Source organism: Cynocephalus volans, chromosome 10, assembly GCF_027409185.1.
Source record: "Cynocephalus volans isolate mCynVol1 chromosome 10, mCynVol1.pri, whole genome shotgun sequence".
NCBI classification, from domain to species: Eukaryota; Metazoa; Chordata; class Mammalia; order Dermoptera; family Cynocephalidae; genus Cynocephalus; species Cynocephalus volans.
In genome coordinates, this window is record NC_084469.1 from 53,880,531 (window position 1) to 53,899,458 (window position 18,928).

The 18,928-nt window shown below is 38.2% G+C and overlaps 1 protein-coding gene across 1 annotated transcript in view; it reads right to left on the minus strand.

The window, feature by feature from the left end:
• Positions 1–485: 485 nt before the first annotated feature.
• LOC134387391 (zinc finger protein 585A-like) overlaps positions 486–18,928 on the minus strand; it is a 231,801-nt gene continuing 213,358 nt past the window's right edge. The window contains exon 8 of the mRNA XM_063109880.1: positions 486–1,762. Coding sequence (XP_062965950.1) covers positions 486–1,762 — 1,277 coding nt within the window. The remainder of the gene's footprint in view (positions 1,763–18,928) is intronic.

An 18,928-nucleotide genomic window follows, 5' to 3' on the forward strand; every position in this document is an offset into this window, starting at 1 on the left:
AAACTAATGAATAAGCAAACAGATTTAAGTTACTTTCCAAAAAAATGTAGAGATAGAGTATGTTGAAACCAACACATGCCAAATATGTTACATGACAGTTCAAGGCTTTTCCAGATTAATAACACAACAAAAAATAGTCTATGGTATGATTTTTGTGGAAGTGCAACAAGATTTTGGTAGTGACAGGTTTCCTACATGGATTAGATATACATTCTTTATGCAATATATCTCTCATGAGAATGTTTTGAGAATGACTCAAAGAATTCACACTATCTTCTCATTCATAGGGTTATACCCTGATATTCCATAACTGATGATTAATCAGTAAATTCTTACATTAATATAAATTGCATTATGAATTCTCTGCTGTAGAGTGTACATTGTGTGTTTTGTCAAAAGGCCTTTCAATATTACTTAAACTTGTGAGGTTTCTCAAGAGAAGAAATTAATTGACATCAATTAATGAGTCATGAATAAAGCCTTTTCTACATTTTTATATCACATGATTTCACAACAGTGAAATTAAAGTGAGAGTTTGGAGAAAATGCTGTCTCAAAATCTCTATATTCATAGGGTTTCTCAAAAGTGTAAATGTTCTGGTGTTGAGCAAAGTATGAATCATGACTAAAGGTGTTCCCATAGTCTGTCCATTCACAGAGATTCTCACCATTATGAATTTTCTGTTCAGTTAGACATGAATGGTGACTAAAGATCTGGCCACTTTTCTTACATTTATAGGGTTCTGCATCAGTATGAGTTTTCCTATGTCGTGTAAGCTGTGAGCCCCAGATAAAGGATTTCCCACATTCATTACATACATAAGGTTCCTCACCTGTATGCATTCTCTGATGTCGAGTAAGTTGTGAACCCCAGAGAAAAGCTTTTCCACATTCTTCACATTCATATGGTCTCTTTCCAGTATGGATTTTCTGATGTCGATTAAGTTCTGAACCGCGAAAAAAGGTCTTCCCACATTCCTTACATTCATAATTTCTCTCACCAGTATGAATTTTCTGATGTCGATTAAACTCTGAGCCATGAAAAAAGGTCTTTCCACATTCCTTACAATCATAGAGTTTCCTTTCTTTATGTGTTTTCTCATGTTGAGCAAGATATGAAGCCCAAATGAAAGTCTTCCCACACTGCTTACATTCATAAGGTTTCCTACCGGTATGAATTCGCTGATGTCGAGCAAGGTGTGAACTCCAGATATAGGCTTTCCCACATTCCTCACATTCATAAGGCTTCTTCCCAACATGAACATTCTGATGTTGAGCAAGATTTGAACCACGAATAAATGCTTTTCCACACTCCTTACATTCATGAGATTTCTCACCAGTATGAATTCTCTGATGTTGAGTTAGGTGTGAGCCACGAGTAAAAGCTTTCCCACACTCCTTACATTCATAAGGTTTTTCACCAGTGTGAATTCTCTCATGTTTAATAAGATGTGATCTCTGACTAAAGGCCTTCCTACATTCATTACATTCATAGGGTTTTTCACCTGTATGAATTCTCTGATGTCGAGTAAGGTCTGAACCACAACTAAAGGCCTTGCTACATTCTTTACATTCATAAGATTTCTCACCAGTATGAATTCGCTTATGGACGCTAAGCTGTGAATGAAATCTAAAAGCCTTCCCACATTCCTTACATTTAAAAGGTTTCTCACCAGTGTGAATTCTCTTATGACCAGTAAGACTTGATCGCAAACTAAAAGCTTTCCCACATTCTTTACATTCATGTGTTTTCTTACCAGTGTCTGATAAGAAAACTGTCTGATATTGAGTAAGTTCTGAATCAGGAAGAAAGGTCTTCCCACATTCCTTATCTTCACAGAATTTCTCACCAATGTGAATTAATTCATGTCGAGTATGGTGAGAACCCAAACTAAAGGCTTTCTCACAATCTTTAAATTCATTCAGTTTCTCTCTTGTATTAACTCTCTGATGCATATTAAAAGCTGTGTGTTGTTTAAAAGTGGGCATGCTTTCATAGGTGAATATCACTTGTCTAAAATATCCCTCCTGATTTTCCTGTTGTGTTTCAAACTGATCTTTGCCTTCCCAATCACCTCTGAAACATAAACATTCAAAGCTGTGGTTTTTACAGACTTCTGTTATTTCCCATTGGGATAATTCTCTCTCAAAAATGCCACTTTTTTGTGATAACTTCTTGATCTGACACTTGGACAGTATATCTGAAAGATAAAAAGGTAAATACACACTGTTTTACTGTTCAAAAATAAATAAAATTTTCAGTGTATGTGCAGAAATCCTAAAATAAAGCACACAAGAAGTGAATGGCTTAAAAAAATTCTCAAATTCTGGGCAACATGAAAAGAAGGGCAAGAAATAAGTAGAAATTTAAAAGACTTAATAAAAGTTGAGTCAGGTGATGAGAGATACAAAGTTTTGTTGATTATATACATCTGAAGAATTCAATAAAAAATGATTGTCCAGGTACTACCTCAGTAACAATAACAATTTAAAGATAAGATTGTTTCACTCAGTATGGTATTATCAACCCTCAGCACATGTTAGTCATTTAAAAAATAAGTCTGAAATAAATATACTACAAGAGGAAAAATAGGTGGAGCGTGCTTAGGATGGAGTAAAGGATAATAGTGCAAAAACCAGAGATCAGGAAGCACAATTGGGATCATCTAACCATGTAATAATGTAACATATCTCACCGTGTAATCCCTTCTATCTCTACTGAAATGATTACACATTCTGCTTCCGCATTACTTTCTATACAAATAGGAAGAGACAAAAGCATATCCAGGCTAGCTTAGTCAAAGACGAATATGAGAGAATGTGTTCATACCTACTTACTCATCATCGCATGTAAAGACTTCACCCTTCTCATTTCCTGCACTGTGCATAGCCATGTCATTTTTTGTCACATGATCCCAGTCAGGATACTTTTGTTTATTTATTCTTGATGTTATAGAATTGCTCATCCATTCTACATAATACAGTCATTTTTATGCTTTCAAGCCCTTTCCCAGATCTTCTCTTTCCCTTTTATCCAAGGCCACTGAAGTATCTCAGAAAATATCTAAAAATTTATAAGTATTGTGTAAGGTACTATGATGAATATCTCATAATTTTCAGCTTAAAAACAGGATTGCTAGGAAATAGCAGAGCTATTCAAAGTACTAGGAACTCAATAGCACAGGCTATGTTGCATTTAGGTAAAGGAGATAATTATGGTGATAGTTCAGATGGGAAAATAGTTTGATAAATTTGCCAAGGGAGAATGAGTCTAGCATGAGCTACGAATAAGTAGGACTCTTCTGTCACTCATTTTTTATGTGTGACATAGGATTCAGTGAAACCGTCACATGGTAATGCTATAAAACTTTTTGGGAGAATAGAGCTTCTTAGTGACTGAGCAAGTACTCTAGCAGTTTGAGTGAGCTGATAGGCAGTTCAGTTACAAAGTATAAACAGTAAAGTACTGCAATGGAAACATGACAGACCACACTTCAGACTCCAGTTCTGTTTACTCAAACTATCTTTAAGTGGTGGGAAAGTTACCGAGCTTGACTTTTCTATATGATAAATAGGGATAAAAATGTCTCTTTTCAGAGGTTTGTTGAGAGGATTGGGAATAATATGCTATTTCTATAAAGGACCAGTCACAGTAATGCTGAGCAACAAGTGGATGACAGTCATCATTACAGAAGAAAAACTAGGGAATAGGGGGAACTAGACAAGCAAGGGCTTGTCTTTTATGACCCTGTACTCTCCTGACTGCCCTCCTTTAGCCCTAACCTGTCTTCTGCCACTCGCTTTTCACTGTGGCCAGAAACCATTTTCACCTATTATACTGATTTTCAACTAAGCAGCCTATTAGGTCTTCTCTTGATGTAGAGCCTATTATGCAGAAATTTATGGCCATGTTCCAGTCACAGAAAAGAATAAAAAGTTTCTTTATAGACTGTATACTCTTTGTTAACTCTTCTAAACCTAAAATGAAATTAGAAAATCAATAAAGACTTGTCAAAAAACGAATTAGTCAATGCAGGAAATGCACAAGCAAGGAGAAACTATGCAAAATAAGAAAAATTCAAAAGGTAGTAGGTAAAATGAAAAACAAGGTCAAAAGTTACTTTTTGGGGGGTGGAGAATGAAGAAGTTTACAAATATCTAAATGGTAGAAAGGAAAGAGAGAGGGAAAGAGAAATGGAAAGGAACTTAATCCAAACCATAGATAAAATAATAACCACTGGAGAAAAAGAATGGCACTTCCCTTTTTGTTATATGAAGGAAAAATGAAAGCACAGAAATAGAATATCTGGAGTGAAGAGAAAATTCTTTTGGAAAAGGTTTCTTCTCTAGGTTTCAGGCCTGAGGGGACAGTCCAGACCAATATTTCAAAGGTGTTGCTGCCTCACTAAGCAGCTGGGCTATTATCTGCAATGATGGCTTCCCTGTGCCTGCTCAGCCTTCACTTACCTGGGCAAGGTCCTCTTGTCTCATCCCTCAAAACCATCCAGGGCTCTTTCCCTTTCTTCAATAAGGAGAACACATCTGGCTGATAAATGCAAAGTCCTGCCCAGAAGATGAGATATAGGAAATGACCACATGGTAAGGGTTCCAAAATTTGCATCTAGTCCCTTGGTTATTAAGGAAGACAGACAGTTGTAGAAAGGGCAAGACAAAGGCATAAAGGATTTCTAAAGGCTGGGGAAGATGGAAGTGAACAATAATGACGACTACTGCCATTAGCATACATCATTTTCCCAGAAACAGGTCAGAAATTCCCCTAGACATGTGAAAGACAATCCAAATTTCACAATATAGAAAGCAGGAATTTCTAGGGTCAAATTCTGAATCTTACCCAGTGAGACCATGTTGCTGTAGTTCTCCAACATCACTTCTTTGTACAAGTCCCTCTGTGTCAGGTCCAGGCACTCCCACTCCTCCTGAGAGAAGTCTACAGCCACATCCCTGAACACCATCAACTGCTGAAAGGACAAACCCAAATATTAATGGTGAAATTAAAAGAAACTTTTTAGATGGAAGGGGAAAAGATGGAAAAGGGAACTACAGGGAGTGGGACATACACTGAGCAAAATACTGGATTTGGCTGCCTGTGATATGGGGGGAAAATGACACAGAAATCAGTATTATTGAAGCTGAGTGCCTACATGCACTTAAAAACTCCTTTTGCTCAGTTACAACATCCAATGGCCTTCAAATAACAAACACCAAGATGGCAGCCCAGAATAATAGAAATCATATGAGTTTTTTGTTGACACCACTCAGAGGCTACATAAACCTGGAAAGAGTAACTCCAGATTTATTATGTGAGAAAAGTTGAGGGTTTTGTCGGCTCTTTTTGTTTGTTTTCTGCTTAAGCTACCTTTAGTATAATTTTTTATTAGTTTAAATTGAAAGAATTCTTAAGAGATACACTCCCTCACTGAATAATATTTTCTATGGAAAATGTGTAGGCTTTCTAGGCTCTTTGCTAAGCAGTTGACAATTGGCACATGTTTTGTTAATGATATTAATCTCATTGATTTCCTGGCGAGATCTCAGGTCTCTGTGAACTCATCCTCCCCTCACATCCTCTAACTAAAAGCATCACAGGGTGCCAGATACTGAAATGAATACCAACACCAAATCCCATCTTGACTAACTGAAACACCCCATTCTATGGAGTAAATAAAAGCTTTCATGTAGTGTGTCCCCTTTAACCACTCAGTTCCACCTTGTTAAGCCATGTTTCTGAAATGAAAATCTCTACTATTCCCTTTACGGAAATTATTTCTCCTCCTTCAATGCTCTGTCAGAAAATTAGGACACAGGAGATACACTGTTGGACAGATTTGGGAATATTGGTGGGAGAAAAGAGGGACACCTAGGGAAAGAACTGGACTGTTTCACAACCATGACTTATCACATTGAATAGCGATTCAGGTAAGCAGCTTAAGGATAAGCAATAAAAATATTCACATGATGTGATATAAATGGTTATATTTTTGGAGAGAGGCAATTACAACTCACATGGGCCATGACTTAGAATTCCAAGAGTAGACCAGTCCTCTTCTGAATTCCTCTCCTGGCAAAGCAGAATGCTGGGGAAGCAGAGCTGGGGGGAAAGAATCATGAGAAGTCAGGCTTTCCTCAGAGCTTTCAAATCGGTAAATGGGAATGCCATTTTTTCCCTTGGAGTAAGGTCAGAGAGAGTCTGAAGAAATCCTGCCCCATATCCAAAACCTGACAAACTCAAATACAGCAGAATGGAGTTTCAGTCCAATTAGTTATGACAAAATCATGACATGAGTCAGGATTTGAGGTAAGGCCACTCTGACTTGCCCTAATTGCCCACTACAAACATGCAGGCCTGAGTCAGACATCCCAGGGTCACCCCAGAGCAATGTAACCCCCAATCTAGAGTCCAATGCTCCTGCCCAGGCTCCTTCTGCATACTTCCCATGATAGTGCCTTTCATCTCCTCTATGTCCAACAAACCCTATGACACCTACTGACTCATTTTCATCCAAAGTATCCCAAGAGGGCCCACACTGCAAAAATAAAGGCAATTTTGAGGCCAAAATTATCCTGACTAGATTTACCATTCAGTGAGATGACTGGTATACAGAACCTTAGTAGTCTTTACCAGGGCACAAACAGACCTGTGCACACAGTTTTTGGCCCCGCTTGACTGTCAATTCCCATTAACCTCCAGACCCACACTCTGTTTTTTCTGCTTTCTTGCATCATCCTTGCGGCCTTCTCACCCAGGATAAAGCCTTGGAAAGGGAGAATATCGTTCTGATAATTCATTCCCACTCTACGGTGACAACAAAAATACTGATTGAGCAGTATAATGTGCTGGGTACTTCAGATATTTTTTTACTTAAAAACACAGAAAAATTAACCATATATAAAAGTAGATTGGATAGCATTATAAATTTCCATGTTCTCTTTCCTCTGATTCATTAATGATCAATTCATACCTTTACCCTCAAGCCGTCTATGATAGTTATATTATCCTTATTTAAAAGATCAGGAAGTTGGTCACTTGCTCAAATTCACTATTAGAAGTTGCACAGGTTTGCTGAACCCAAAGCTCTTCACTTTAAATACTGGACCTTGTCTCTGAATTTCATGATTTCTCATTTTATTGATTGAATGATAAGCTGGGCCTTGTTCTTATATGAGCAGACCATGCTCTCTGCCTCCTGTTTTATTGTCACTGGGCAGCAGAGAACTCAAAGATGGAGGAAGACTGGGGTTGGGTGGGTAGTGAATTTTGCAAAGAAAATGCTTTTATTTAAAAATTCGGGTATACTGAAGCCTTCCTGAATCTGACTTTGTGCTTAGCACAGGTGATACAGATGTATATGTTTCAAGACTGGCTGTGAAGGAACTCACAGTCAGATTTAAGTAAAGAAGCAATTACAATACTGTAGGAAATAAAGGTTGTCATGGATATAGAAGGACTCAAGTAGTTTAAAGGAACCCAAACCAAAACTTGTTTGCAAGGGAAAACTGCCTTTAGGAGATGGTGCTTCAGCTGTGTCTTGAGAGGCTCACCAGAGAAGACAGGGCAAGGATAGAGGAATATCCAAAGAAAATAACATGAGCCAATCAAGCAAAATTATCTTTCTCCATTCAAGAAATACAGAATGGAGAAAAGACAAGTGGCAGATAGGGATGTATAAAGCAGGAATTAGATCATTAAAGGCCCTAAAAAAACAGGCTATGGATTTTGGGCCTTATCTCAGAAGTAATGAGAAATCACTCTGCATTTTTACAGTGAGGTTAAAAAGTGTTTCTAATGAGAGATACAACAAAGTTGGTGTGAGAGGGAAGAGAAAAGATTGATATACTCAATCTGACGGGTTCATGAAAATTTCATGTAAAGCATGGAGTATGAATTGGGTCTAGGAGACAGAACTTCAGTGGCATAACAGGACTTCAGGTGCTTTTTAAGAGTAAAGAGCTGGAGAACAAACTGTGGACTGAAATATACCTTGTATTTGAGAAGCAGAAAGGACTTGAGAGTGGTTATTATGTAGTTTTAAGGAATAACTGCTTCTAATCCTGACATTTCTCCTCCTGAAAATCTTATAGGAAGAAACAGGAAAATAAAAAGTCCCAACCACTAGGAAAGTGAGAAAACTGACAAAACACCGAATTATTTGGAAATGTGGCCAAAAGCAAAGAATAGAACCTGTGTGGAAGCCACAGTAATGCTACAAAGAAAAATGAGAATTACAGGCCTGGCTGGTTTTCTCAGTTGGTTACAACATGGTGTTGACAATAACAAGGTCCAGGGTTTGATCCCTATATAGGCCAGCCACCAATTAAAAAAAAAAAAAAAGAAATACTCATTCCCATAAGGAGCAGGCCATACCCTGAATGGAAGTTACTGTGAGCAAGAATGATATGAAAAGGAGGTGGTAAAAGGAGGCATGGAGGCATGGAGATGTCAGGGGGATTCAAGGTGGGAAAATATACTGGCGGTTTTCTTTTTTTTAATCAGCTTTATTGAGATGTAATTCACATGTCATATAATTAACCCATTTAAAGTGGTTCTTAGTATATTCACAGATATGTACAAACATCACAAATCAATTTTAGAATATTTTCATCACCTCAAAAAGAAACTCTGTACCCTTTAGCTATCACTCCGTCTTTCCCGCCCCACAAACCTCCCCTAGCCCTAGCTTTCAGTAATGACTAATTTACTATAGATTTCTCTATTCTGAAGTTTCATAAGAATGGAATCATATGATATGTGGAATTGTGACTGGCTTCTTTCATCTACCATAATGTTTCAAGGTTCATCCAACTTGTAGCAAGACCTCATGCACAAATACAAGATCTCAGGAAAGGGGAGAAAGTGATGGATAGACTATATAGATGGAAGTTAGTAGAATTCAAGAATGAAAGAGAAAGTAGGCAAAATCACTTCAGAAATGAAGAATAAACTGCAAGGAGAATTAGGTATGAAAAATACCACAGAAAGTATAGTACAGAACAAAGAACACTGGAATTAGTGAACAGAACAAAATGTAACAAAGAAAGAGATGAAAATTATTGAAGAAACAATGAAAGTCAGCAAAGATCTAATATGCAAATAAGCAGAGCCCCTAAAGATGAAATCCAAATTAAGGAAAGAGAACAATATCTAGAACTACAGTTTTAACATTCAAGAATAATTTCCTGAAATAAAGCATGCTGGAGGGGAAAATGACCCCAAATCATCAGTACCACAACATTGTGTTATAAAATTATTACACTAAAACCCATGGAGAAGCAAGATAAAAATCTCAAGTTGCCTATCAGAAAAAGTAAATTCAGTTGTTATTAGACTTCTCCACTGCTAAACTCAATACCTCCAAAAGTGGGTAACTCTTCTGGTATACTTGTGGAAAAATAAATGAGGGAGTCAAAGATTTTATACACAGCCAAGGTGTCATTCATGGACAAAGGATATAAAGAGTGCTATGATGCAAAAACTTAATACAGTATTGCTCACAGGAGCCCTTTCTGAAGAAATTACCAGAGGACATACTCCAGCCACTAGAGAGACTGGAGAAAATTTCAGCAAAATGACAGCAGTGATACTGAATATATTTAAATGCAAATTTAAATTAAAAAGTAAGATGGTACTATGGTAGCCAGCATCCTGGATGACCCCCAAAGGTACCCAGTAATTGGTATTCACAACATTGTGTAGTTGCCTCCTACACTGAATAGGGCAGACTTGCATACCAATAAGATATTGCGGAAATGATGGAGTATGAGGATAGGTCATAAAAGACATGTGGCTTCCACCTTATGCACTCTTGCTATCCTTTTGCTCTGGAGTAAGCCAGATGACAAATACATTCAAGCAGCCCTATGGAGAGGTCTACATGGTTAAGAACTGAGGTCTATTGCCTGTAGCCATGTGAGAGAGTCATCTTGGAAGGTGAACCTCTACCCCCAGTTATGTCTTCAGCTGACTGCAGACCTGGCCAAGAATTTGACTGTACCCTCATGAGACCCTGAGACAGACCTTCCCTGCTAAGCCACTCTAGAATTCCTGATCCACTAAAATGATCTAAGATAAAAAATACTTATTGCTATTTTAGGTTATTATGTTTTACAGCAAGAGATAACTAATATAGGAATAAAGGTTAATGGAAAATAGACTAGCTCTCAGATTTCCTCATTTGTAATAAGTAGGAGACAAAGGATGTCGTGTAAAGCTGAAAAACCATGAGTAGGAATGTAGAAATATTTAAGAATACAAATGTAAAGTTAGAGCAAAAAGGTCAACTACATTTCAATATACAAACAAAAAGTGGGAAATTAAAAATTAGATTTAAAACGACAGCATTTACAATAGCAGCAAAAAATTCAAATACCTACAAGTAAATCTAAAGTATGTACAAGGTCTCTAAATTAACTACTACAAGTAACACTGAGAGAAACTGAAAAATACCTAAACAAATGAAGGGATTTATCACATTCATGGGATAAAAGACTGATTATTTTCAAGATGTCAATTTCCCCTTAATATGTGGTATAGGAAGGTTAAAAATAAAAGAATGACAAAATATATACCATGCAAATCATAACCAAAATAATGTTCAAGAGGCTATATTAATATCAGTGAAGGTAGATTTCAGAGCACAGAAATTACCAAAGAAAAAAAGGATGGTCTTTTTAATAAATGTTGCTAGGTCAATTGAATATCCGTATTGGGAAAATGAATCATGATTTTTCCCCTCACAACGTACACAAAAATCAATTCCAGAAGGTCTGTACATTACATGCAATGCAATGCACAATGTGCAACCACCATGCAGTACCACTACTTATCCACCATATTGAAAAAAATTTTGGTTTGACAAAACCGAGTGTTAACAGAAGGTGGAGTAATTGGAACTTGCATAAACTGTTGATCGGAGTACTAACTTGTTCAGCCATTCTGGAAAACTGCCGGTATCTGCTTAAGCAGATTCATATACTCTACGACCCACCAATTTTTCTCCTAGGAATATACCCAACAGAAGAGCACACATAGTAACACAAAATGACAAGTACAAGAATGCTTGTAGCATCATTATTCATGAGAGTGCAGAGTTGGAAACAATACAAATGTCTATCAACAGCAGAATGGACCAACACAGTTGATATATTTATGTACTGGAATACTATCAAGCAATGAGAACAAATAAACTATTTCTACACACAATAATAAGGATGACTCACAAACATAATGTTGAACAAAAGAAGCCAACACAAAAGGGTACATATTATATGTTTCCACTTTTATGTAAGTTCAAAACCAGACAAAACTGATGTATGGTGGTTGGGAGCTACAGATTAACACAGAAGCACAAGAGGGACTTCTAGGGTACAGGCAATAATTTATTTCTTGATCTGGGTGCTACTTACATGGGTGGACCCCGGTGAAAATTCTCTAAAGCTGTACAGTTTTTATTGTATTGGTTGGTTGATTGTATTATCATATACATACTTGTTTGTATATATGATAAACTTAAATAAAATATTTAATTATGGAGAAATATATACAAGATAAATGCAAATAAAAATAGAACCAGGGGCCATGATCTTGAGCATGTAAGTAGTAAGGCTTACAATTCACAATAAACATATAACAATTATAAATATCTATATATCAACTAACAAGACAGCAACTTTCATAAGCAGAATTTACAGGTTATATAATATATAAAATTTCTTTAATAATAGGATTTTAATACACCTCTCTCAATCTAAGTGCAAAAGTAGGTATACACTTACCAAATATATATATGATCACAAAGAAAAATTCATTAAATTCTAAAATTAAAAAGTACCACAGTGCAACAAAACCAGCAATTACATTACAGGTGAAGAAACAGCCTATGTCCTTTACCTGAAGTCTTCAACATTATCTAATAAGGGATGAGCTCCCCTTACAACACAGGGATCAAGACTCCTCCACTGCACTGAGGCTGACACTACACCACTGAATTAGTTTTCTACTGCTGCTGTAACAAATTGCCACAAATTTAGTGGCTTAAAATGATACAAATTTTACCTTACAGTTCAGTTGGTTAAAAGTCTGAGATGGGTCTCACTAAGCTAAAATCAAGGTGCTGGCAAGCTTGTGTTGCTTTCTGGAGGCTCTAGGGGAGAATTTATTTCCTTATGTTTTCCAGTTCTAGAGGCCACCAAAATTCCTTGGCTCATAGTCCTCTTCCTCTCTCTAGCCACCAATGTTGCATTTCTTGTCACTAACCATTCTTCTGTGGTTACATCTCCCTGACTCTAAACTCAGCCAGTAAATGTTCACTGACTTTAAGGACACTTATGATTATATTGGGCCTAGCTGGATAATCTTGGATAATGTCTCCATGTCAAGGTTCTTAATTTAATCCCTTCTGTAAAGCCCTTTTTGCCATATAAAGTAACATATTCAGGTTCCAAGGATTAGGAAGTGGACATCTTTGCAGGGCCATCAGTCTGCCTACCTCAACCTCAGGACTTCTATGTTCTCCTTCCCTCTTTCTGAGAGATACTCAAGAAACCACCACTCACTATCTCAATGCTACCTCTCCAACAATCAGGTCTTGAATCCAACCTGATTAAGTGTAAATATCCCCTGCATTCATGTTTATCTATAATAAGAAGCCTAACTCTTTAATCACCTCTCTTTCCATACTTGTACTTCCCTTCAGGTCCCATCTGTCCCCTTTTTCTTATCCCTCCCCAACTCTTGACACTTTTCCAATATGCCTTCTGGAATTCATAATTCATTAACAACCAACTCCTCTTTTATCTTCAACCACTTCCTTGAACACTCCCTTCACCTTCTGAATCTAACAAAAACCTGGCTCTCCCCACAGGACTCTGCATCCCTGTCAATGTTTTTTCCCCTGTACTGCTTCCTACCACAGGGTCTGGTAATAGGGCAGGTGGCCTCCTTGATCTTTATTACTTAGACATTTCTTCCTTCCTCCTCCACAAAACGTCTAGCTTTTAATTTCATGCCGTGATATTATACAAAACTCACCACACCTGCCTGTTGCTGCCATCTACCAACCACAGGCTATTTCTCCTTGTTTTTTTAAAAAATCTTGAGCTCATGGCTCACCCTCTGCAGCACTACTACACTTTTTTTATTCTTGCAATTTTAGTACACCCACACAGACGAGCCTGGCTTACTCACCCTTCTCTGATCTTCAACCCCTCTCAGAACTCATTCCCAGCAGCACACTAGTGGGTTATTATTTCACTCCCACCCCCACCTCCTGCCACTCCATTTCTCTGCTCATTATTTACAAGGAAACTCTTGGAATATGTAGTCTACACTGTCTCCTACTTTTCTCCCCTCATTCTAAGATGCCCCCACCCCCATCGAGCTCCCGGCCACCAGAGACTTCACTCATTCACGAATGACTATGCCTGTTACTAAACGCAATGCTCAATTCTTTGTTTCTGGCTCCGCAGCTGCTGCTACCAGCACGTTTACACACATGGTCACGCACTCAGTGACGCAATCATAACCATGTACATACAGTCACGCTTAGTCTGTTACAGTCACACGCAGCTCCCACCACCATTTCCACCTTTTTTCTCTCTCAAACACACACCCCGACAGCTCCCATCGCGATCACACTCATATCCAACTCCTGTATCAATTTCACACACGCACCCACCCACGGCTCCCATCATGATCGTTCGCGCGCGCACACACCGCACTCCCCGATCCCCCCGAACAGACGTTAGACCCTCACCCCCAGCCTTGGCCCTCCGGCGTTATTCCGCTTCCGGGTCTGAGAAACTCCTCAAACCGCGAAACGTTCCGCGGAGACTTGCGGGCGCTCCCTCTACCGTCCAGAAAGGGAGGAGGGCTGGCAGGAAGTCGCCGGGGGCACGGTGGACTATGGGAAATGTAGCTCCGAGCCTTTAACAGCCCGAAGTCGTCGACGGTCTCAATCTACAGGCTCTGGCTTTGGACCCCATCCCTCCCTCGGCGATGACCGTCGTCCACACACTGCTCACATCTGCGGCCGAGAGCTCCAAACAGTTCCAGGCCGCGTTTAAAACGCTTCAACTGAGGACCCCACGGTGCTCTTCCTCTGCAAACCTGCGCTCAGCCTGGCAATGAGAACAATAAGCAAACGCCGTATTTAGACTGGAAGTAGCCTTGGACGCGACGGCCTCTGGGAAATGTAGTCCACAACCTGGAAAGCGGTAGACATGCCTCAGCCGCATGGAACAATTCTATTCAGCGAGAGCTCGCCGCGTCGGCCTCTGACAGATGTGGTGTGGCGGGAAGATCCTGTAAGACTGTGCTAGGCGAGCGGCACGTTCTGTACCGTGTCTGCCCAGCCTAGGCCCGGAGGGTGGACAGGGTCGATGCGACACAAGGGCCGCTTGCCTGAGAATCCATGAGAACTGATCCGCGAACCTGGGTGTAGTATCCCTCACATCCGCAAGCAGAAATACTTACCGTATTCCCATCCTCCTATTACCCTTGAAGTGTTTTGTTTATTGTTCATGGTTATATTAGTATTATTTTGTAAATATTATTCATACCATTCTTCTTGCTGAAGCTATTTTCATTTGCTTCCTCTCCTATGTATACCTTCAGATTTATATCTAAACTTTCCGACAGAGTAAATTTTTTCCGTATCTTCAAACTCATCAGGTAATTAAAAATTATTTCCTTAAAATTTTTTTTATTGTGAAATAGAAAATACTTGAAGTGCATAAAATGTGTAAGTTCAGTATAATTCTTGCACAAGTATAGAAATAGTACATTGTTGGTATCTCAAGAAGAAATGTCCTCTCCATGTGATCATTTCTGATCCCCAGCCCCAATCCAAGCCCCCAGCAGACCACTATCTTGACCTTTAGGATATTAATATGTTGGCTTGCCAGTTTTAATCTATTTTTGAAATGTACATAGATGCAATCAAATTATACGAATCTTCTGTCTTGCTTAGTTATTAAATTCCTAACTAGAATAACTGAAAATCCCATATGAAAGGCCTTGTAGAAGGAAAGGTATGTCCATCCAGTCATAAGAATTATTTTACTTAGATACTACTGTGTCAGGGGACCCCAAGACCTCCCCTGGGCCCCCTAGGTTTGATGATTCATTGGGAAGCTCATAGTGAAAGGATACAAGACAAAATCAACAAAGAGAAGAAACACCTGGGGCAAAGTCCAGGGACAACCAGGTTCACACTTCCAAGAGTCCTTTCCTAGTGGAGTCATATGAGACATTAATTACCCTAGCAATGAGTTGTGACAACACATTGTGAGATGTTGTCAAACAGGGAAATTCATTGAAGACTCAGTGCCTGGTGTTTTTATTGGGGGCTGGTGACATAGGCAGCCTTTGCCTGGCATGTACCAGAATTTCAGAGTCCCAGAAGGAAAGAAGGTGTGTAGCATAAACCATATTGTTTACACAAATAGTTTAGGCATAGTTAGCCACTCTTATTAGTTAGGGTGGTGGGAACCCATCTGAAGTCTAAGCTCTAGATGCAGGCCAAGAACCAGCCTTGCAAGCAGGCCTTTCTAAGGACAAGCAGTCTCAGGTCTGCTATGTTAACTCATCTTTGTGTGCTAGTGTCCTAAAGAAGATGTCTGGTTTTCAACAAGAGCAACAACAAATTACAATGCGTATGAAAAGGGAAGAAAAATCAAGACACACCCGAGACATAAAAGCAGCAACAAACAGAGCTAAGCTCAAACTTAAAATAACTATGATTAGTATTTTAAAAGCTCTAATGCAGTGTTTCTCAACCAAGGGTGGTTTTATTCTTCAGAAGACACTTGGTTGGCACTGTCTGGAGAAGGTTTTGGTTGTCACAACTGGAGAGGTGCAATTGGCATCTAGAGGGTAGAGGCCAGGGATGCTACTAAATATACTACAAGCACAGGATAGCTTGCCACAACAAACAGTTATCCAGCTCAAAATATCAATAGTGCTGAGGTTGAGAAATCCTAAGTAATTAAGGCAGTGTGTTATTTGTGAACGGATAGTAAGATAAATTTATAGAACAGAATAGAGTCCAAAAATAGGCCCACACAAATATAGCTAATTGTTTTTTGACAAAGATGCAAAAGCAATTCAATGAAGAAAAAATGATCATTTCAACAAATAATGTTGGAAGAATTTATCATCAATATGGGAAAATCTTGACAACCTCCTAATTTATACAAAAATTGACTTAAACATCATAATTTATACAATAATTACTTCAAAATATATCATAGATCTAAATATAAAATATAAAACCATAAAACTTTTTGAAGAAAACAGAAGAAAATCTTCATAATCTGGAGTTAGATGAGAGTTCCTAGACATGACAGCAAAAGTGAGTTCATAGGAGAAAAAATTGATATATGGGACTTCAAAGAAAATGAAAACCTTTGCTATTCTGCTAAAGGACACTGTTAAGAAAAAAAGACAAGGCACAGATTGGCAGAAAATATTTCCAAATCATGTATCAGACAAAGGACTTGGATCCAGAATATACAGAGAACTTTCAAAACTCAACAAGAAAACAACTCCAATTAAAAAATTGGCAAAGAAGGGCTGGCTGGTTAGCTCTCTTGGGAGAGCGTGGTGCTGGTAATGCCAAGATCACGGGTTTGGATCCCCATACCAGCCAGCTGCCAAAAAAGAAAAAAAATATTGGCGAAGAACTTAAATTGAATTAAAGTCAAAAGATGGACACCAGAAAAAAAATATTGCAAGGCATATGTGTATATGAAATACAGCACCAATTTCCATCATATGAGCATATTAAGCACTCATCACTCATACATATCAATGATAAATGACTAATATTTCTAGAACTTAGAAAAATTTCATAGTAAAACAGACAAAAGAAACAGATAGTTCATGGAAATAATGATGGATTTTAAACATCTGAAAAGGTGCTCACCTTCATATCTAATGAAACAGTCAATATATAGTCAAATGAAGCAACAGAAGTTTGCTTCAGGGATATGATGGAGTAGCTTGCAGCAAACCAGTATTCCTGAGAGAACTAAAAGAACCAGATAGAATACCAAAAAAAGACACCTTTCTGACTTTGGTTATAATTTTTTTCTTTATGAGAAAGACATTAGAGAATTCTTGAAACAACCAGGACTAGAGTAGTCAAGATTCTAGATTGTGAGTAATTATGGACATTCCATAGCCACATTTTTCCTGGAATATTTGCCAATTCTTGGCAAAGGGCAAAAAGATAAGAATCCAGGCTATTGGGACTTTAGTTTTCTGGGCCTGAAGAAACAGGAGAAAATTAGAGACTAGGTGGGTCAAGATCCCTGTGAGAAAAGAGGGGTACAGACCCAAACTTGACATAAGGTCAGCTTTCTCCTCAAGATAATTGCCCATTTCTGAAACTGGGTTGGTTAAGAGGCTAAGAAGCTTAATCAGAAAGCTTCCAAGGGCCGGCCCTGTGGCTCACTCGGGAGAGTGCAGCGCTGGGAGCGCAGTGGAGCTCCCGCCGCGGGTTCGGATCCTTTATAGGGATGGCTGGCGCGCTGAGCGCGGTGTGGGCGACACCAAGCCAAGGGTTGCAATCCCCTTACCGGTCACAAAAACGACAAAAAAAAAAAAAAAAAAAAAAAGAAAAGAAAAAGAAAGCTTCCAAAAAGCAAAGCAGAGTTTTGGGCAGTCTGGCTGGGCCAAGGAGAAAAAGATTTGAGTTCGGACCCTGATGTGGGGAGGGGCTTTGGGGAATACACCAGATTCTCATATTGAAACTCTGAAGGGCTATGCCCTAGGGCCAGGGGCAAACCAGAAGCAGAATGAACCACAACAAAACTATAATGGTACCTTGATTCAGCTCAATCACTGATTAAATGAAGGTAATCAGCCCCTACTCTAACTGCCCATCAGTGGGGTGAATCCTCTAAAGGAAGATCCTATCTGCAGCCTCTTCTATTTTTATACACGTGTCTAGAATTTAGTAAAAAATTATTAAGCTTGCTGAGATAGCACTATATGACAGAAAACTATTAGAAAAAACAAACAATAGAAACAGAGTAAAAGGTGATCCCGAGATTACAGTAAGTAGGCAAGGACTTTTTTAAAGGATGAAAAGAGAATTACACCAAAGAATTTGAACTTGTTAAACAAAATCAAATGAAAATTCTAGAACTAAAATTATATATAACTGAGATTAAGGACTTAACTGATTTAACAGCAGAATAGATATCACAGAGATAAGGATCAGTGAACTGGAAGAGGGATCAATAGAAAATATGAAAATTGAAGTGCAGAGAAAAGAAATAAATATTACAGAACAGAGGGTAAAACATCTATGGGGTATAGTGGAAAAGTCTAATGTATGTATAGTTGAAGTCCCAAAAGAAGAGTGAAGAGAATATGAAAGAAAAGCCATATTTGAAGAGACAATGGCAAAGAATTTCTCCAAACTGATTAAAGACAGCAATCACAAATTCAAGAAGTTTACTGAAACCCTGAGTAAAAAAAATGTATAACCTAGAATTCTATAGTCAGTAAAAATCTCCTTCAAAAAAGGAAAAAATAGACATCTCAGACAGACTATGTGAATCCATTGCCATCAGAACTGCACTAAAAGAAATATTAAATGGAGTTCTTCAAGAGGAACAAGATCCCAGATGAAACAAAAAGAAACTCAGTAGGGAAGGAAGAGCAATAGAAAGTAAATATATGAATAAATGTATATGACTATTGATTGTAGAAAATAATATAATGCCCTCTGCGGTTTAGAATATATGTAGAATTAAAATATATGATAAAAATAAAGGAAAAATGAGGATGGAATAAATAAAGTTAAAATGTCTTAAGATCATATGATTATTGGGGAAATAGTAAAAGCAATAATTTCTCCTAGACTAAACTAAGGAGGAAAGTTGTAATCTTTCAGGTAATCACT